We start from the raw sequence: 22236 nt of genomic DNA on the forward strand, positions 1-22236 counted from the left end.
ATCTAAGAATTGGCAGGACAATGGCATGAGGAAATAATTGGTCTTAGAATTTTTTTTCAATTTTGATGAAATCTTACTAGTATACAGACCTTTAATACTGAAATATGTCCAAATAATATTTTGGTTCTTGTCATTGCAGGGAGTTAAAGGCATAGACGAGTGACCTCCCCTGAAATTCAGTGAAAAACTGAATCAACATTACATAATCATGCTGTTAAATTTCCCCATAAATTTCCACTACCATCTAGAATTTACACACTATAGATACCTTTTTAGATCGTGATATAGACACAAATTTAGTCAATAATACATGAAAAATGACTCTGCGGAGCTCCATTTTCATTCTTGTTTTTGACACATTTTTCTAATCTTGATATGCAAAAACTTGTCACTGATTTGTTTTTCACAACACCTGTAAAAGCAAAATATTTTTATGTACTGAATACCTCATTGGAATATGAAGTACTCAAGCTGACCTTAATTACATTAAACTTTCTGCATGCTCACTACCATTTATCATCATATATATTGGAATGGTACCTTAAATAGTTTGAAATTTCAAGAAGTATACAAATCAAATTTATTCTGGGCATTTTATTAAAGTTGAGGGATAATTGATGTAGAAATTCCAAGAAATATAAAAAAAAATTCCAAAACTCATGTCCCTGATATTTTTAAATTCAGTTGGGTTCGAGAGCCCCGTTACTGTTACATTACAACACACCCAATGCAATAGCTATAACATCACTGCCTATGAAACGTAACATCGTATAGTAGGCTATATCATAGGTAGTGAAGATGTCCACTATTATGAGGTGGAGTCTCCGACAATGTATTTCAATCATGTGATCGGCGTCCTGCCTATCCTTAATTTAATCTAAAACATATATTTGTAAGACAAATCTCCTCTAATATGGGTCATTTGTATGACAAAATCTCTTCTAACATGGGACAAATTGTAAGAGCATTTGTATGACCAAATCTCCTTTAACATGGGCTATTCTTCTCTAACATGGGTCATTTGTATGACCCTGCTAATATGGGGTATTTGTATGACCAAATCTCCTCTAAAATGGGCTATTTGTATGACCAAATCTCTAAAATGGGCCATTTGTATGACCAAATCTCCTCTAAAATGGGCTATTTGTATGACCAAATCTCTAAAATGGGCCATTTGTATGACCAAAACTCCTCTAAAATGGGCTATTTGTATGACCAAATCTCTAAAATGGGCTATTTGTATGACCAAAACTCCTCTAAAATGGGCTATTTGTATGACCAAATCTCTAAAATGGGCTATTTGTATGACCAAATCTCTAAAATGGGCTATTTGTATGACCAAATCTCCTCTACAATGGGCTATTTGTATGACCAAAACTCCTCTAAAATGGGCTATTTGTATGACCAAATCTCCTCTAAAATGGGCTATTTGTATGACCAAATCTCCTCTAAAATGGGCTATTTGTATGACCAAAACTCCTCTAAAATGGGCTATTTATATGACCAAATCTCCTCTAATATGGGCTATTTGTAAGACCAAATATTCTCTAATGTGGTGAATTGACAACATCCCAAATTTAGAAATGATTTTTATTAGCAGAATATAGATCAACAAAGACTGGAGATGTAAAAATACTGTTCAATACTGCTTGTGCACATGTTGAGTCTACGTGTCGGACGGAATATTAAACATATATCACTGCCAAGAGTCACACATCTAGGTGCATATATTAAGTACATTTGATTCGTATACAATAGAATTCTAATTTTGATTTCAAATGATTAAAATACAAGATTCAGAAACAAAATTAGTATTACAGAATATTTCATAGACACAATTTTATTCTATCAATGTTAGAATATAAATACATTTTCAAAATGCCCAGCATAAAAATCTAGTTCTGATTTGGAAATAAAATTTTCTTGCACATGTATACAATATTGGAAAATTGGCACACTTTTAATACAAAGAAAATCTTAAGCATGTCAATACAGCTAAAGACAGCTGTCCTCGCATATGTCCTGACATTATCTTTTCATCCACAGCACCAATGAAATATTGAGCGAGAAAAGATTACATATTCCCCCCAAAGAGAAACTAAAATAATAGATCAAATGAAAACGATAGGATAATCTCCAAAATATCTAACTGGGTATATATAAAAAATCATAACAATATCACAGTCCTTCATCTCCACTTCTGGTTTAAAACAAATTTGTGGACTTCGAAATAAATAATGACTGGGTCAATATTTGACGGAATGTATTGCATCAACAACAAGAAAATCAAACAGAATTCATCATGCAAAAACAAAATCAACTGGAAAGTTTCGGTACATATCTACATTGTGCAATAATTAGTTTTTACCGTGAACATCAAATATACGATACACAAAAGTAATTCTATTGCAGTTGTCAACCCTGCATAGTACAATCTATGTTTAACAATGTCTATTTGTATTTTTAGGCTTAGACACTATGACTTTGAAATGCTGTTACAATATAAATTATAATGGCTAGAATATTTACACATTGCACTTAATGAAACTGGTGCCTACAGAAATAATGAAATATTCCCTAACAATCCCTCAGTATTTTTCCCCACTCCCGTTTTGTGCCTTACATGTGCCATTAATTAATTGTGTTCTATTGATGTGACTTTGGTTGTTGAACAGGGTTTTAATTGCTGTAGCTGCTTTCCATTTCTCATTTTCATCAAGAAATACACCATAACTTTTTGTCACCCTAAATACATATTCACATTGGAGAAGTACTTCAAGAATTCAAGAGATAAAAGCACTTTTTTATAAAAATATTTCCCTATTGAAATACTACTATCTAGATCCACAGTGGAATTTTAAGCATCTCCCTGGATCGGGACCTCGATTGGTTGCTGCTCTGCCGACTCATCAGGCACGGGTGTAGTGTGGGAGGATTCTTCAACATTGTCTACCCTCGAGTTCTGTGGGTGAGCCGACTGGGGGCGGGAGTCACTGCGACTGCCTGATCTTCTGGGAGAGGCACGTGCAGAGGTGGGTCTATGCGGGTGCACCACCCTGTGCCCTGGGGGTGGGGATATAGTTGTTTTTCTGTGAGATACAGATACAGGGACTGGAGATCGGGAGCGTTCCTGAAAATAAGGGAACATTATTCAGAGACGGACACAATCAAAGGAAAAGTTGTTTTTGAGTACATATATTATGGTAAATACTTGAAATTAAATGATTTGGGAATTTCTGAAATTCACATGACCAGAAAAACACATTCAGAAATGGGATATGTGAGATTAAAATCATTGTGGAAACTCATCACAGAAGTTCAGGAAAATGTGAATTAATATGATCTTGGGGACTTCAACTTTTAGGAACACTGTTTAATGATTCAAGAGGAATTGTACTAAATGGATTTAAAAAGTTCTACAGAATACTATCTCGTCTAGAAAATGAATTTTGATTTATGCAAGCTTTCCTATTAGCAGTTAACTGCTCCTCTCCAAAATCATTTCATTTAATTATTACATGCAATTAAGCACAGATTATCTGCTCTTCTGCATTTACCATAAAAGCATGTATACAATACTGTACATATAACTAAATGTACACAACTGTTCTAATTTCATGCAAGTATGATTTAATACCATCACAATTTACATACAATTACATAATAATCTACCATAATAATAGCACGCATCTTCTTAGCGAGATTAAGGGGCATATAGATGATGAGTTGGAGTAACTCGAGTGAGTACACAGAAGACAGTACAAGTTCACACAGTGCACACACTAGCTTTGTATACTGGGTACAGGTTACTGTGTACCACCTACCAAAATATAGGCCTGGGGCATGTCCTTATAGTCCTAGGGAACAAAACAACCAACACATAAATACATGCTATGGAATTCATGCAACTCTGTTTCCTCCCAACATTCGCAAAATGATTAACATATAACTACTGCTATGTGAGATGTTGTGATGATGTATTTTAGTATCCACCATAAATGTTATTCTGATCATGAACATGCAGAAGAAAAGGACCCCCACCCCACCCCCTCCATCAGTTAATAAAGGTCTGAGTCATAACATATAATGTATTCTAAACAATTAATGGATCTCATTTGAGTGTACAAATATATTGTACATTTTGTGAATAAGCAGTTCCTGCATGCAACTTCTACTAAAACTATCTATAAAAAGTTTCAATTTGAAGTAATTTCACCGTAATCTTAAAACACAATTCAGGTGTAATGTACTGCCTACCCTAATGCTAACTAGTTATGCACTTTTATGATGACTTGTTAAGTGAATTATATTTTGGTAACATGTGTACAAGGGGTGACCATATCCCAGTAGGATTCTGTACCTCTCCGTATTCAATCTTGTATCCCCATGTAACTTGACGAGTCTGAATGCAAGCAAAATATTTTTCCATTTTACAATAATCGAAATCATGCAATCAATCTGCAACCTTCAGATAACATACACTCTGGTTATATTTGCTCTCTGCTAAATAAACCTTACATTCTAGCTTTTTAATTTGTATTCTATGTAGATGTATTTGCATTTCATAATTCTTTGAAATAGTTAATTGTGAAGATTGACATTTTCTAATCAAAGTAATTATCCATAGCCCTTACTGACTTCAATTAACAGACATACATACAGTCAAGTATTGAAGACCCATAATCCTTACTGACTTCAAGACACACACACAATCAAGGATTGAAACCCATAGCCTTCCTGAATTCAAGTTCAATACAGACATACAATCAAGGACTAAAGAGAAGATAATTCTTCAAAAAGTGTAAGGCATAGAATGGCCTCCCCTCGTTTACCTGAGTCTGCATGACAGTGGGCAGTCTGGCCTCTATCTTGGCCCCCATTCTCCCTTTGTAGATGTGACCGTCAGCTCCCTGCACATCTACTTCCTCCCTGAAATTTGAAAAAGAAATTGTTTTTGAAACAAATTTCTCATCTTTACAATCTGCCATACAAATGGCACAGCAAGATGTTCTACTGAATAGCTTTCTCTCCTTAGAATCAACAGTACTTACTTGTAGATGGGGAAGACATTGCCATCCTCTTCCCTAAACAGGTGGCTGAAATGACAATGATAACATACACTTACATGTATCATCTGTCTTTCAGTATCAGACAATTTTCACTGATTTACTACGCATTGTAGGTGTGTGTAGGGTGGGGGTAGGAGGGTTATTCATAAAGTGTATGTGGCTGCTCTATAACCAATTTATCTATTTTTCTTAATTTAACCAATGAAGATTTCATGTGCAATGTATGACAAATTATGTTAGAATATTGGTAAAAGCACATGCATAATACAGGAAAATTTCCTGAGAAATGGGCTATTCATTACATGTATTGGATTTAGTGTATATTATTGGAAACCAATAATATACACTAAATCTTGTCTAATCTGGATGTTGTGAATTCCAAATTTATGTAAACCATATGCATATTTCAGCATCAAACTTTGAATTCTACTATAAAAATACTCTGCATTCAAGCTAGGTGTAATCTCATCAAAAGATTTCTTCTGGTTCCATTATAATTACCATGATACTGCAATACATGTTACAAGAGATGATCTCATACATCTACTACTAACTGCTAACATACACACATAAAGACTAAAGTAACATGATGTAGTGAGATTCTATACTCATACCTAGATATTTTATACGTACCTGAGATGAGAGAGGCGGGTGACCCTCTTGTTTGGATAGGTCGTGGTGTGGCTTCCTCCACATGATCTGGATGTGGCATAATAGTCAGTCACCTCGCCACCGTTGGCGAAACTGTCCAGAAATAGCAAAAAATATCACAGATTAATGGTCATACATCGAAAAAACTCAATAATTTCTATAAATATTAAAAAATCAAATAAATATCCATATATATACTTTTCATAACTTTCTCAGTTGTCTGTAAATTATCAAATAATACCTCTAGATCTGTGGGCCTTTAAACAAATAAAATGTTATGAACTAAAATTGAAAATTGTTTTTAATGATGTTTAAAAATAATATTAAGTGATCATGCATTAATTGAGTGCAAGTACATGTACTGGTATATGAATATATAATTTTTCAAAAGCAATACCAAATGAATCCAAATTGCAGTTAAAATATTTATGTGATGTCTCGAACTAATTTCTATAAACTAATTACCAATATATGATACTTAATATGGTACTTGTTCACTCAGATCTAGTTTATGAATATTCAAAAATCAGCATTATATGGTTTCTTTATGGCTCTGTGCAAATCATGCAGAATCTGACTACAGTTTTATATACATACATATATAAGGCTGTGAAATCATGCCCAAATGTGTCAAAAATCTTTTCAAACGAATTGGTGAACATGCATAAAACACTTCTGTGCAGATTAAAAATACAAATCAATGAATGAATGAGTGAACGAAGATCTCTACAATACCCCAGATTAATCAAACAGCAATTCATTTCAACATTGACAGAAATTTATCAATGATTTAAATATTACCCAAGACTGTATTGTGTTTAGGTTGTGTTGAGCAAATATCGAGTATTACATGATTAAATCTGACTGACATTCTATTTAGTTCTCTGTCCAGCTTGTGACAATCTGCGACTGACAGTGATTGAGGATTATCTCAGCTTAGAATTTTGAACTGAGGAAAACTTTAATTATAGACAATTGAAAATAGACAGAAAATGATTGAGATACGGGTAAATTATAAGTAAAATGAGATAACTCTGATATATACTGTTAGTCAGTAGAACCCAAATTTCCCCACTTCACTGGTCTGGAAAAATATCATATGGCCTTCCATAGGATTCATTTGCTCACACATAAGATATACATGTACACCGGTATATATCATAAACAGGAGACAAATACTAATATGTAATAGAAAGAAAAACAACAACACGCATCCAAAACTATGTAATAGAAAGGTTCGGAACTGATGATTGACTTACGCAGCATGAGCTGCTTCCTCTCGTTGCTCTCGATAAGCTTCAATGTCTTGGCCAAAGTGAACAAGAAGCGCTTTCAAATCGGACTTGCGCATACGAGCCAACTGCTTTTCAGCTAACGCTCGCTCAAAATTGATGGTGTTTCTGGATCCCCTTTGTGAGTGATGAAGGAAAAGGTTAGAAGAGTGAGAAATATGAAGAAACTACAAATGAAACAGTCAAGCAGGGCCCCGCAGTAGGATTTTAGAATTATGTTGGTTTTGTTATGATCTTAACTTTTGACCATATGACCTCTAAATCTACTTGTGTCTTTTGTTGATTAAAATACAGTTTGCAATGTAAAAAATTCCCCCAAGTCATATTACACAATCCTAGTCCTCATCACAATGTGACCTTCACCTTTGACCATGTGACCTCTAAATCTACTGGTGTCTTTGTCTGATTACCATCCAAATAAAGTATGCAGTGAAAAGGAATTCAAACCATCATATCACACGACACTACCAGTATAGTTATCAATCAGTGTGATTTTCAACTTTGACTTAATAACTATATACTGTAGATTCCTATATATATATTTAAGGAAGGAATTCATAATCATGTAATTTAAGCAAGAAACACCACTCGCAAAATAAAATTATTTGGAATTATCTTTATATTGCTGAAATACATGTAAAACCTCTTGAATAACATTTCATTTGCAAATTCACATTCTTGTGTGATGTCTACGAGTCATTTCACGATATCAAGTACTTGCGTAAAATAAGGAATTCACAGTAGGTGTTATCGTCTGACCTATCGTCCAGTTACAAACTGAACACGAAGTTTTCAGATTGAAAACTGCTTGAGGTACAGCAATTCAGATTGAAAACTGCTTGAGGTACAGCAATTCAGATTGAAAACTGCTTGAGGTACAGTAATTCAGATTGAAAACTGCTTAAGGTTCAGCAATCCAGACTGAAAACTGCTTGAGATACTGTATCACCAAAAACAAAAGATGGATATATGAACAAAGTGATTACTATAGGGCACCAAAATCTTCCATGCAGGGCCCTGATGACAAGTGCATGATATCTAAACAGTCAAACAATGAAAATGAACCTTTTCTCCTCTGAAATGTGAGCAACATATGCTCTGCTGATTTCACAAATTTCGCTATCCAAGTTCAATGTCTGTATTGTTTTAATAGCTATTAGTCCAGAAAATATTCTCTTAAGGTTATTTTTCAGCATTTGTGCATTGTCACCAAAGCAAAATTAAGTGTACTTTTATTATAGTTTCAATTATGATAATCAGTTATTTACTAAAATCAAAGTACCATGTTTTATCACTGAATTTATTTCAGCCAGAGAAAAGGTTCTTGATATGGGTCCATTCCATGGGTGGTTTCATTTACTCCATCGCTACAGTGCTTGCATGCTTTGAAAAATTTTCCTTTTATTATTTCAAATAGTTAATACACATAGTTATTCTTCATTTCCCTCCATGTTCACATGGTACTAAGTCAACAAAATGAATTGGCATTGAATGGGACTATTAAGAATCTCCATGTGATATAATTAAAATTTATTGACCACAGTAAAGGAATCATACAATAGAACATTGAACTTATTGGCTTTAGAAAACTTTTTAACAACTTGCTGATAATGAAAACTATTTCATTCCCGTGTTCCCTACTCCATGAAAAAGTAAATATTGAAAATATAACAAACTAATATTATTTCATTTAGCAAGCAGGGTAAAGGAAATGCAAAAGGGGGTAAAAAGACAGGAAATATTACACTGGAGGCAAAAGTAGATCGGGGACACAACAAACGTATAGTGACGTTAGTTGCAGACTGGTCTAAAATGAAATCGTAATTACCGAACACCAGGCTTGTCTATTCCCACATACATTCTGTTTTCAAATATTACACTTTTGTTAAACACTTCAATCTATCTTATATCATTTGTAAAGTGTATTTAATTTTACAGAAATTGTTGTTAACTTTCTAGGCACAAAAATAAATTATGACGTTAATCTATATATAGCTATTTCTTTAAGCCAGATAAAAATGTAATGGTGAAAAGTGCATGTGAGCTCTTTTTTTGTTCTTTCTCGAAATCACAATTAAAAGCTGCCTATGAACTACTATTTCTAACTTAAGAAATTTTTAAAGTAAATTTGAAAAATCTCTCTATATTGATATTTTTTACAACGAACTACCACAAGAATTAATTCTACAGATTGCAGAAGACATTCTTTTAAAACATAAAGCAAAGCTGTTGGTTAATTTGTCCACAGGACTGCTTAATCGTTCCACAACCTAACATCCAATACTACAGGGTAAACACTATGTACCTCTTTGCATGTTGTCTGATTTGGTCCAGCTCGAAAGTGGTGTAAGGGCGTGGTGACCTTGTGGGTGGCAAACCATTGTTGGTGGGGAGGGAAGGCACTGGGCTGGAAAAAACAGAGGATTTTCAAATTACTGATTCAACTTTCTAACAGAGTTTTTATAAAAGAACTAATCTTTGTCAAATTTTCAAACCCTTTTGTGTCCCATGAAAATTTTCAAATACATACCAGTTACGTAATACACAGATATTCAAATTCTGTTATCTTCATTTCTACTTTTTAGAACTAAAACACCAGATACGTGTCACAGAGGTAGACAAAAATGACTTCCTGATAAAATAAATCAGTCAATACCATGCCATATACAATTTCTACATTTCTCCCTACCAATCATTTGTTACTTACATATCTTATGTCATCTTAAGAATAAAAGAAACTACAACATCTACAAACATTTGCTTATAATCGAAATCAATTTAATATCCTCTCCCTTTTAATGCATATATATCATTCTAGGAATAGCAACTGCAACTAGTCGTAATACATAAAAATCTAACGTATGACAACCCACTCCTTGCCTATATATACATTGTTACCTGGCCTCCGACAGTCTTACAAAAGGAAATATTATGTTTCCTTCCTCGATATCTCTAAAATTGAGTTAATATTGTACATACTGCAGGTCATCTATAATATACACGAGTGCAACATAAAACTACAAAATAATGGTTATTTCCTGGCTTATCATTTTATCAATGTATAGAAATTGATGCAAAAACAATATGTTGAGATTTCCCAAACATTTCTTACTCCTTGGTCCTTCATTACTATTACGTAAGTATATAGATTATCTACAGGCAGATAAACTGTTTATCAGGTAATTTTGTCATGGGAAATATTTGGTGAGTTTTTCTTTTAAAAAAGTACTTTGAAGTTTTAGAGCTTTAATTCTTGGCGTAGTTTCCTTTAACAAGTGTACTCATATTATAATATGGAGAGAAATTTTGGCACTTTATTTTTGTCAATTTTTTTTTTATCCGCCAAAAAAGTCAACAACTTACCCAGTGTGCCAAAATTTACCGATATACAGTATCGTAATTTGTTTTCTTAAAATTGATTCTAGAAAGTCAGTAATGCAGATCATGGCAACCAAGAATGGTAACACCATTACATGTGCACAAATTTTAAATGTTTTATTCTTATTAACACATTAATGTGCAATCGTAAAATGACGAGAGAGTTGAGGGCTGGTTCATAATATAAAGATAATCTGGATGAAGTTGGGCAATAGTGGGTTAACTGACAACCCATTCACACACTTAAGACGTGATGTTGGCGAACTTAACCTATATAAGATTAGTGTGAACACGAAGTGGGTAAAACACCACATTTATAACGCACATCACAGCTGAATTTTCACCAAACTTATTCAGATGTGACAAAGTTCTTAAATTATGCACAAGTGCATTGTCACTTAACATCAAAATAAACAGAATCAATATTTACAATTTTTCAGTTGCATTGAATTAAGTTGACCCACTTTGAGCAGTATCAGATTAAGTTGACCCACTTTGAGCTGTATTGGGTTAACTTAACCCAATTTTAATTGTTTCAATTTTTAAAAGGTAACCTTTTCTAAAATGTATTTACCAACATTTTTGTACTTTGAGTCATATTGGATGAAGTTGAACTATTTCAAGCTGTATTGGGCAAAGTTAACCTAATTTGAGCTGTATTGGGTTAAATAAACCCACTTTAAGATGTATTGAGAATTGCAGTGCAAATGTGGTGCCGAATAATTAACTTGAACCAGCCTTCAATTAAATATTTGTGACTATAATGTAAACCAGAAGTCCCTTATTGGATCTAGAGCCTTGTGTATAACATTGGTAACTTTTTAATTGCAACATCATTTCTTTGATCTTCATCTCATTTTCAATCATAACACATGAATTGGAAGATTGCTTAATTGGATAGCACAGGGCTTTGATTCTCTTAATTGGCCTACAGCAGGAAACATTTAGAATCTTTTTGTTGTACAATATCTTATATTTTGACATAGAATGTAACTGATTAATATTATTTTGCTATATAAAGATAAATTTAGACTGATTCGAGGATGAAAACATTATTATATCATTTTGGCAAGATGATACAACAAATCATTAAAGTTTGGAAAATATATTGAAAAGTTTAAAATATACAGTTACCAGGTAATGCATAATTGCAAACTCATCTCATTAATGACCAACATTTCAGCCAGTTTTGTCAGTCCCCCCCCCCCCCCCCCCCCTCACTTTTAACAAATTAATCATACCCTTGAGATCATCTAAGGTTAAAGGTTGGCAACCAGTATATTCAGTTTCATTCTACTCCAAACACAATACTTGTATAGTTTGTCAGAGTGTGCCCAAAACATGAATTCAACTAAAGCCTAGGCACAATATCAGTGTACTCCTTAACTCTACCTGACATTATCTTAACCAATCCAGTGGGAATTAAATAGTAGAGAACCTTATACATTTTAATTGACTTTTTGATATAATAAACTGTCAAAAAGTAAACCTCAGAAATTTCAAATGAGGTAGTTGCTCCTAATAAGGCTTTTGCATAGACTTGAGTAAAATTATCAACGCCTCTACTAAAAAATTCACAGAATCAATAAACTTGAAAATCAAAAAGAATTCTTCTTGAGATCATTAGTTTCATCAGGTAAATTGGCCTAACTTAAAGGATATCGATCACCATCAATAAAAATTAAAAATACATCAAAGCAGAATAGAACTTAAAAGTTTGGAGCTAACAGACAACACGAATTTTATAGCCTCAAACAATGGCGACAACCATCGTCGTGTATGTGCATAATAATTTTAACTAAATAAAATTGAGTATAACAGGTGTTTCACATGCTTTGTTAAGTTCAAACTGATACATCAGTTACTTTATACCTACCCTGTTGGCACCAGATCTACTGGACGATCACAGCTAATGCAATGGAATCGCTGAATCAGTTGCCTAAAATGACAAGCAAAACCATTTAAAGTTTCTGAGCATTTAAATTTCCATAGGTGACAATGAATTAATCAAAAAAGTACATAAGGTAATTACATTGTACCACAAGTCAAGATGTATGGTTTCTTTTCAAGCATCATTTCATTCGAATCATTCAATTTTCATCACAAGGTTTAAGAGACAATTAGAACTGCTTCAATCTCTAAGTTTTTAAATTGTAAGGAGAGAAAGAACAGAACTAAAGGAATTTACCCTACACAATGTGCTCCATCAATTTGTGAGAAACTGTGACTTCCTTATCCTTAACTTTTTCATAGATATTTCTTCAATACATGACTACCTGATAGATATTTAGAGATTTCTCCAATACATGACTACCTGATAAATATTTAGAGATACATAACTACTTGATAGATATTTAGAGATACACGACTACCTGATATATATTTAGAGATTTCTCCAATACATGACTACCTGATAGATATTTAGAGATACATGACTACCTGATAGATATTTAGAGATTTCTCCAATACATGACTACCTGATAGATATTTAGAGATTTCTCCAATACATGACTACCTGATAGATATTTAGAGATTTCTCCAACACATGACTACCTGATAGATATTTAGAGATTTCTCCAACACATGACTATCTGACCGGTGACACTGTATTAAATTGTATTTTTATTACGGAACAATCGTAGGTCCAAGGCATAGATTTGAAAAAATTTGAATCACTAAACATTCCATGATCCAGGGCATATGTTTGAAAAATCTCTAAATATTCCATGAAGATGTTTGAAAACTGTTTTGACAAAGTGTAACCTTATTGTTATTGAAGAAGACTTTAAAAAGATTTTCCCAAATACAATCCACCTTAAAACTTTGTACCCCTATCGTTGCCCTATCCTGGCCAAGGAATCATGATTTAGATAACCTTGAAGACATACTACATTAGAAAATATTGAAATTCCTGGTCAAAAGAACCTGATTACCACTTTTACCCTCATTTTCATTATCTCCCCTTGGGAGGGCAAATGACCCATCTTTGAACAACATAAATTTCCCTTTACCAAAGATTGCACAGAGCATTGCTTGGTTGAAGTGGCATAGTAGTTCAGGAGAAGTTGAAAATGTGAAAAGAAAAAACTTGGACAAACTTGGGTTGGATACATGTATGTTACATGTAGATATTATTTGGCTAAGGCAAACTAGAAATAGATCACTACTCCCTGTTGGTCTCGTCATTCTACTACAATGTACACTTTTCTTGTTTAAAGTTAAACTTGTGTTTCTTAGTTGCCTATCTAATATCTATCTTTAGGACTCAAGCCTGAGTCAAGAATATGTTTATGATATATCATGATGCAATTTCTGTATATATTCATTAAAACATAACTTCTTTCTGATTTTTACTGAAACAATCAACATGTGTGTAAAAAGAGACCATAAAACAAATGTTTTATATAAGTCAAAAGACACACGGCATGACTTGTTTACAAAATGGGAATGACCCCATCATGCATTTACGTATTTTGCACTCAATAAATATTATCAGGTACATCAAATCATTATTGCATAAATTGTTGTGATTGCATACTTCCTAATGCCTGCAGCATCATCCTCCGTCCATTCCACCTGAGTCTGCTGTCGACGCAGTTTGTCATTCAATGCTTTTAGTCTGCTCTCTAGCCATTCCTTTAGGGGATCCAACTCCAGTCTATCGAGCTTGCCATCAAGGTCATCTGCAAACTTCTTAATGGCACTGTTCCATGATTCTTCCTGAAAACAAAATTTAGCCACTTTTGATTTTAAAAAATTGCTGTTTTGAAAATTGATAGGTGATATCTTTCTTTGTTAAATTTCTATCAGTGGCATTTTGCCATTTTATGTAGTGAAAATTCTTATGTCCTGTGAAGAGTTTACTTTGACATTTATTGTTCAACCTACATTTCAAATATTCATACACCGATCATTCTATGGTCCATTACAATCTGGTTTAACCATGTCAACACAGATCAAGAGTTATCTTTATATACACATAATCCAGTCAATAAATTCTTTTCAATAGCAATTTCCATGATTTAATTTTTTTTTTTTTTAAAATGCTATACCACTGGTTCTCAAGATGGATTGTGTGTACTTTAATTTATCCAATATTTATCTCTGCATAAATCACACATCCAAGACTTTTAAATCATATTATTTCATTAAATTTCTAGGTGTGTTGCATTTAGATATAATCAATGACACTTTTACAATTAGAGACCAAGTTATCATAAACCCATGCTCAAGTAACCATATCGAATGATGTGATTTTCCCAATATCAATGGTGCAAATTGTTGTATATACGTAAGTACATGGTAATCGTGTACTTACATGACCTGCCAACTTGTCAAGGATATCTTTAATCAGCTTGTTGATTTCATTGGTCGTGGAATCAAACAGACTATGGTTGACTTTGTTGTCCAATGACTTCTTGTCAGCTTTCTATAGAGCAATAAAAAAAAAGCAGTATAATTTTTCAGTTGAACCCAAGTTACCTGGCCATTATCTAGATTTCTCAATAAATTTATACATTAACAGTTCGTTAGATATGATTTACAGAATCAATTCCAACAACCATTAGTACATGAGTTGTTTATAGAGCCTTCAGCAAGAGCCTTTATCACAGTTAATGGTTCATCAAAATTATCCAATATTCAGCAAAACTTGGGACAATAGTACATCTCCCAAATATGATTAATATCTTTAATATAAATAAAATGGCTTTATTTCAAGCTGTATATTACTGTCCATTTTAAAATCATTTCTAAATTATCCCACTAATGGAAGACAAATCCCAGTCATTTACAACTAACACTACACCAAAAGGAAACATCTACACTCTTGGTGCACATATACTCCAATAATTTCACCTTTAATATGACCTTTGATCCCTACAGCTGTGTTTCATTGACCTTTGACCCAAAGAATATACTTACAACATCAACCTCCATTTGTACATATTCTTTGTCTGCCTTAGTTTCCTGCAGTTTGTCACAGTGCTGGACTAGACCCTGAAAGCAAAATACAGGGGAAATAATGCTTAGTGAACTTGTGCCCTTACACGAAATATATATGTTGAATGATCATACTCTGTTTCATTGAAATTCACATATGAATATTGCATTGACAATGAGATTTGATACAGTAAATTTTGTCCACAAAATTTTGTATACATTAATTGTGTGATATCTCATTGTGTGATATACAATATTAGGAACTTAGTCTATGAGATGGGGCTTCATACAGGTCTTAAAATACATCCTATGAAACAATGGCACATCTAAAGGAGGGAGGAGATGTTATAGGGGCTGCAATTAAAGGTCATTTTTGACATTTTTAGTCTTTTCGGGTCTTCACCCCCTTTCCCTTTCTTGGGCAGAAAAGGTACAAATTTGGGTCACAACACTTTTGAAAATTTTGTGAATATGCCATTATATGAAAATAAAGATGTTGTTGTGTGGCAGTCAATTCATAACAGATTGAAATCATTGTAGTGTAAAGAGGTCTTCAGGCTGTTAAAGGATTATGATGATTAAATATTTAGTAATACATACACTGTATTTACAACAGAGAGGATCTAATGTTGTCCCTACATCAATTGCTGAAGTTAACCATGCAGTAATGCTTTTTCTTCTTCTTGTTATTGAATATCTAGGTGTAACTATTGCATGAACTCAATGAAGTGGAATTTTTTTCTATGTAAATGAGTACCTGTCCGATTTTATGAAAACAATTATACAGAAAGGATTGAAGTGGTTGAGATACATATACAGTCCTAAATCTCTCCACTTATATATACCCCAGTCTGGCCAAATATCCATTGTGTCAATAGCAGTCAATGTCTGCGCCATTTAAATGTGTGGGCAGAAATATTTCACGTTTACTTCCATTAATCATGTACACCAAAAGCCAAACTAACAATTACGTTTAATTGAAAATCCAAATTACTCCATTGAAGAATTTTAATGGCTTACTGCTTATCTTGTAACTTTTCAAAAAATTGTTCACAGTTATTTTTAGGATCTGGTTCAAAATTGTTATTGAAATCTGGGAATGAAATTCATATGTCTTGAAATGTGAACAACATCAGTTAAACTCTGGTGAAGTGGCATTACCTGGCCACATTCTGTCAAACCATAATCATGGCAGTCACTCCATTTGCCAAGAATTCTCTGCCATTCCTCACACCTCTTCAAGATATATTGTGATCAATTCTTTTACTTCTGAACTACAACTGTGGACTTTTTTTTTCAAGACACTAATATCAGCTTAGACCTTTTTATGAAAGCAGAAGATAATCAGGTCTTCTTAACAATGATTAAGGAAAACACCTGTGAATTTTACCTAACCCCACGAGACGAGTGACCGTTCAATAGCTGTCAAGAGTTATTGCTCTATTGATACTGCTTTTCATGCAGAAATGGAGGAAGCATTAAAAGATATTGTGAATTTTTATCATGATGGGTTACAGTTCAGCTCTCTTGAATGGCATCCATTCAACCCAGTCAATTCTTAAAAAATTGTTCATTTCAACAAACGATATAAAATATCCATAACATATTGGATAAAGAATAAGAATTGACTGTGATGAATTTTTAAACATTGCTTTTCATAAAACACTTCATAAACTTTAATATTTTGACATCTTAATTACAATTTTTTTCATGATTCAGCAAGCAAAAAATATTTGATACATATTTAACACAGTATTCTGCAATGAATATTATTTGCAAGGTAAAACGGCTCTGGCTTATATATGAGAAGAAAAACAAATATGCACATTTTACTCAAAAAAAACCAAAACAACACCTTTTTTTCTTGCAGTATTGACAGTATTCTGACAGTGAAACTGTAAACTTGGAATGCAGAAAATATCTTGGTATCGATCTCAAAAACAACCTACTGTATACATCAACTTTAGAATTCTTTGGACATGACTTCGCTGTAACCAACAATTTGCCCTTACTGCTTTTGTAGTAAGCTAGTCTCACTGTACCACTGTTAAGTACTTCTGCCAGGTGGTTATGTATACACAACCATTTGTGAAATCTCAAAGTTTGGCAAAGATCAGTAAAATTTTATGGAAAGGTACCATTTAGTCCAGGAAAGTTAGATTTTAATTGAGATCAAGAGAGAATCGATCAGACATTTGAGATGCTTCTGGATACACATACAGGAATGCTGAACAATCTGTGATCGATTCAGGTAGCATTGCACAGGGATTGGATTTTTGTATTCCAATCTAAATTTGGGAAATCTGGTGGAGAACAGCAATCTAGGAATGTGTTACGGCATGGACAATTTGTAAGCTGGCTAGCTTTTCCCCTATAATTTATACTTTCACCTACTATTACATAGACTTTTAATGTTGTAATAAACCCCTGACCCCCCATACCTGGATCTGTTGGGCCTGGTTGTTGTTCTCCTCAATAATGTCCTTAGTGGTGCCATGTAGTTTCTCCACCTCTGCCTGAAGCTGCAGAATAGCCTGTTGGGCTCTGCTGAGGGCATCACTGTCCTATGGGCACAAACATCACTGTATTAACAAAATCATAGCAAAACTTGCCAATGGTGTTCCATCTGACTGATGCACCACAATTTAAGTTCTTCATATTCTTTTCTTTAACTTTTCTCAAAAAAGATTCTTGCACTTTTACATACATTATCACATTAATTAAGAGCTTAATTCATTATTTACACATAAAGAAAGATAATGAGCACGTATAATATACTTTCTCATAACATTGAAATGTTTTTTAAAAAGTATGAAATAAATTTAGTAAGTTAATAATTAAAAGGATTAAGAGTAAAGAAGAAAAAAACATCATACGTACTTAGTAAACTTTACTTCAATTATTAATTTTCTATTTGAACGTTATTTTGATTTGCTGGGCAACAGTGCATACAAAGATTGATTTATGTGAACGGGTGAAATACTTCGGTGATGAAAGAATGCTTATAGGTGAAATCTAAATTGTTAATTCATGTTAGTAATACTTGGTGAAAAACAAATTGATACACTGTGTCTAACACTTGGTGCATAGCCACATTCAAAGCGATAAAAAAGTAAAGACGAACAGGTTTAAGCAATCACTTAGACCAAAGAATATGTACGTTATTAAAAGTAAACAAAGAGGCACATATTTATACAGGGTTGGTCCCACTGGAGGTTTTGTATATGCTTAGTAAACAACGCCTACAAAAACTGGCTTTTTATCATGCGTTTCATGGATTTGTTCTGAAAGCAACACAATTTCCATACATGTTTAATGCAATCAAATTCCTGTGTCTAATGTACCTCTCTTAGCAACATAAATGGTAGAATGATACAGGAAAACAAAACAAGAATACAAATGAACATTTAAAGTTTGTAAAATCGATGTTCCCTAACTTCAAAGGAAAGTGAATTTTAAATTGTAATCATTCAAATGAATAGTAAACCAATTAAATGTATAGAAATATTGATTGGAACAAAATACTGTGAGTGAGAGATGAGCAACATTTGTGTCAATGTATATTCATGATCTCATGCAATATTCATGCTCAATCTGATCTGAAACCTACATTGGTTGGGAAACGGGCATGCAATATATACTGTTGTGAAAACAAAGAAAACTGCTAAGTTGAATTTAAAACCTTACGCTGCCAATGCACTCAGGCAAGCTGACACTAGCTGTATTCTGCGAGACTTGAGTGTCTGTAGACTCTGATTGTATGGCTGATTTTGACTTTATGGCAACAGGAGGGGTTTTAGAAGCATTTATGTCAGAATTTGACTTGAGGACTGACATGGGAATATTATGTACTATGCTCTCTTTCTCATCCAAATGTCTCTTTGTTCTGCCCTTAAAACAATGATGCAAATTTACATTAATTCACAATTTAAAAAATTATCTTAAGAAAGGAAAAGGTACTAACCAATTCATTCACACCTGTCACTTTGGCTTTCAACATAGCAAATTCAACACCTTTAGCCGTTCTTTTTAATTCATTATCCAAGGAGAAAATTTTGCTTCTGACTTGACCCAGCTGATTATTCAGAACCATGGCTAAATTTTTCAGCATGCTATTGGCAATTTGCAGATCTACATTTGTTAGAGCTTGCTCCTCTGGAAGTCCATCCATTGACACATTCTCAGTATGCTCCCCTTCAAAGACGGCCATTACGTCTTGTTCAAACTCCAAGTTTCTTTCCTTGCTGTCCTCAGGCCTTTCCTTTTTAGGAGATCTTGCCTTGCTGTCCTCAGGCCTTTCTTTCTTAGGAGACCTTTCCTTGCTGTCCTCAGACCTTTCTTTCTTTGGAGACCTTTCCTTGCTGTCCTCAGACCTTTCTTTCTTAGGAGACCTTTCCTTGCTGTCCTCAGACCTTTCTTTCTTAGGAGACCTTTCCTTGCTTTCCCCATGCCTTTCTTTCTTTGGAGACCTTTCCTTGCTGTCCTCAGGCCTTTCCTTCTTTGGAGACCTTTCCTTGCTGCTTTCAGGCCTTTCCTTCTTTGGAGATCTTGCCTTGCTGTCTCCAGCCCTTTCCTTCTTAGGAGATTTAGAATTCTGCTCTTTTCCAGAATCTTTCCAGGATTTATCTTTCTCAGAACTGCCCATGTGTTTTCCTTTATCACTACTGTCAGCCTGTCTGGCTATGTCACCAGCATTGCCTTCTTCATCATCTGCACTGCTCCCTTCACTATCCACTTTCTGGAAACTGTCTGACATGTCATACAAATCAGCCAAAGAATGTGGGAGATTTTTTGGCTGCTCCACCCGTTCAGTGAAATCAGAGGCATTGCTCGGATAGGAACTGTTATCCATTACCATATGCTGGAACATGTTGAGCTTGTCCTCAAGACTTGACACTCTATGAGATATGGAATCAATGGCAATGTTCTGTAGTTCATGTGCATCGAGTTTTGTGAAGGAGCCACTGGACTTCCTTTTTTGAAGATCAAGAAGGGATTTCTTCATCCAGAGGAGACAGAGGATGAGGTTCACAAAGAGGAAAGACAGAATGTAAAGACAGATTAAAAGAGAAGAGAGAAAAGTATAAAAAGACACAACAATTAGTTTATGCAAATACATTGACAATGCGTGCTATATAGCATTAGCAGTGAAACATCTCCTACAAGACATTTAATAGATGCTGGTAAAATTAGTCTAAAATCAGCCATAATAGTATGACTCTACTAAAATAAAACACTTCTGCTGGTCAAGATCCGTGTAAGATTTAAAACCTTGCAAGGTAACCAGAGGTTATAAGCTATAAATTTATGAGACGTCTGCTGGACAAAATATGCACAGCCACGGAAATAGCCACCCAGTTAATTATAGCAGGTGGAAGGTCTAGCATTTAAGCGTATTATTGAAAGTTTCAGCACTATCACAAGCAAATTGTTATTGGATTAATATCACTACATATGTAGTAAAGAGGATTACACACTGATCACACGGCACAATAGATCAATAATTACAGTTTAATACATTGTTACAATACCTTCTCTCTGGCCTGGGCGAGGGCATCTAGATCTTCCTTAAGTTTGGACAGACGCTCCATCAGGTCTCCAGACAAATCTAGAATACAGTTTCAAATGAACACCGAGCAATTGTAAAAGTATTTTCATATACATGTATCATAGTATTTTAAGCTAAAACTAATAGATTTGAATTTGATGAGGGTTTTTTTTTTATCCAAATGCTGTGCTTTTACATTATTGTAGATGTACACACAATTTTAAATAATCTTACTGAGATTTTCCAAAGCATCTTTGTCCAATTTGTTCTTGATCTCTGCCTAAAAACAGAAAGAACATGCCATAGATGAAATGACCATTTAGTATACTATTTCTCGAAAATGTTCACATTTCAAATTCACAAGCTTCCATGGATATTTGTATAACCACTCACCTCCAGAACCTCCACCCTTTTGGTCAGAGCATCATGACTTTCACTCAGTTTGCCAAGTTTCTCCAAGACATCCAGAACCTCAGCAGAGGGACCAGAGCTGGCTGTACTAACACGAGACAGAGGACGGGAAGAAACAGGCCTAGAGGGCTACAAGAACAATGCATTTTTACACATAGAGACACATGTATATACGCAATGAGCCTATGGGGAAATTCCAGTGAAATGAAAAGCTCTGCCCTTCATTAACACAATGAAACTGAATGAAAATGAATCATTTAATACAAAAATGAAACACACCAAGGAAACATTATTTTCAGTACAGATTTTAAGGGTATGACAATTCTTGAAAATCTATGTCTGACTCATAAGATTTTGCAATGTAATTAATAAATTTAAGACTTTCAATTCTGCTAAAAATTATTAATAAAGTTTGATCAAATATTTGTACCTTTTGCATGTAACACAAGAATTCTAAAGGAGTATATTTATACACCTGTAAGGATTAGTGATATTTATTTCATAAGGCTGATATTATTTTTTTAATTAAACGAACAGCTGCATGCCTTTATGTGTAGAGTAATATATTATGCCCTAATATTGAGAAAGGTGATTCAAAGAGTTGTAATATTAAAGTCATGCATCATATGATAACAGCAATATTCCGACTTGCAACAAGAATTATACAAAAGTGATCAATACACTGCCAATTTTATTAGGACATTTTCAAAGCATTTACACAAACAAAAGGAGGGGTATTAACATAACTCTCTGTATAATGGAAGAGATGTATTGATACACACTGAAAGAAACATGCACTGTAGTGTACGTGCCTTTCGTTTTGGTGAACTGGATAATGGGCGTAGGTAATCATTGTTTATAAAATACATTTTCCTTTACCATGCAAAATATGGTTGAAATCACAATACAATTAAACCCTGATTTTGGGCTATAAAATGATTGGAAA

At 33.9% G+C, this 22236-nt stretch overlaps 1 protein-coding gene across 2 annotated transcripts in view; it reads right to left on the reverse strand.

Moving 5' to 3' along the window:
* Positions 1 to 1576: 1576 nt before the first annotated feature.
* Positions 1577 to 22236, reverse strand: part of LOC125669761 (glutamine-rich protein 2-like) — a 28925-nt gene continuing 8265 nt past the window's right edge. The window contains exons 5-20 of one of the 2 annotated variants that reach the window (XM_048904504.2): positions 21273 to 21419; positions 21114 to 21159; positions 20863 to 20939; positions 19296 to 20330; positions 17773 to 17895; positions 15314 to 15388; positions 14709 to 14819; positions 13929 to 14110; positions 12267 to 12329; positions 9318 to 9419; positions 6980 to 7129; positions 5703 to 5813; positions 5052 to 5096; positions 4833 to 4929; positions 3825 to 3857; positions 1577 to 3130 (exon numbers count right to left, since the gene is read on the reverse strand). In XM_048904504.2, coding sequence (XP_048760461.2) covers positions 2858 to 3130; positions 3825 to 3857; positions 4833 to 4929; positions 5052 to 5096; positions 5703 to 5813; positions 6980 to 7129; positions 9318 to 9419; positions 12267 to 12329; positions 13929 to 14110; positions 14709 to 14819; positions 15314 to 15388; positions 17773 to 17895; positions 19296 to 20330; positions 20863 to 20939; positions 21114 to 21159; positions 21273 to 21419 — 2670 coding nt within the window. In that variant the 3' untranslated portion in view covers positions 1577 to 2857. The remainder of the gene's footprint in view (positions 3131 to 3824; positions 3858 to 4832; positions 4930 to 5051; positions 5097 to 5702; positions 5814 to 6979; positions 7130 to 9317; positions 9420 to 12266; positions 12330 to 13928; positions 14111 to 14708; positions 14820 to 15313; positions 15389 to 17772; positions 17896 to 19295; positions 20331 to 20862; positions 20940 to 21113; positions 21160 to 21272; positions 21420 to 22236) is intronic. The other variant, XM_048904503.2, reaches the window with a different exon arrangement.

Source organism: Ostrea edulis, chromosome 4 (assembly GCF_947568905.1).
Source record: "Ostrea edulis chromosome 4, xbOstEdul1.1, whole genome shotgun sequence".
NCBI classification, from domain to species: domain Eukaryota; kingdom Metazoa; phylum Mollusca; class Bivalvia; order Ostreida; family Ostreidae; genus Ostrea; species Ostrea edulis.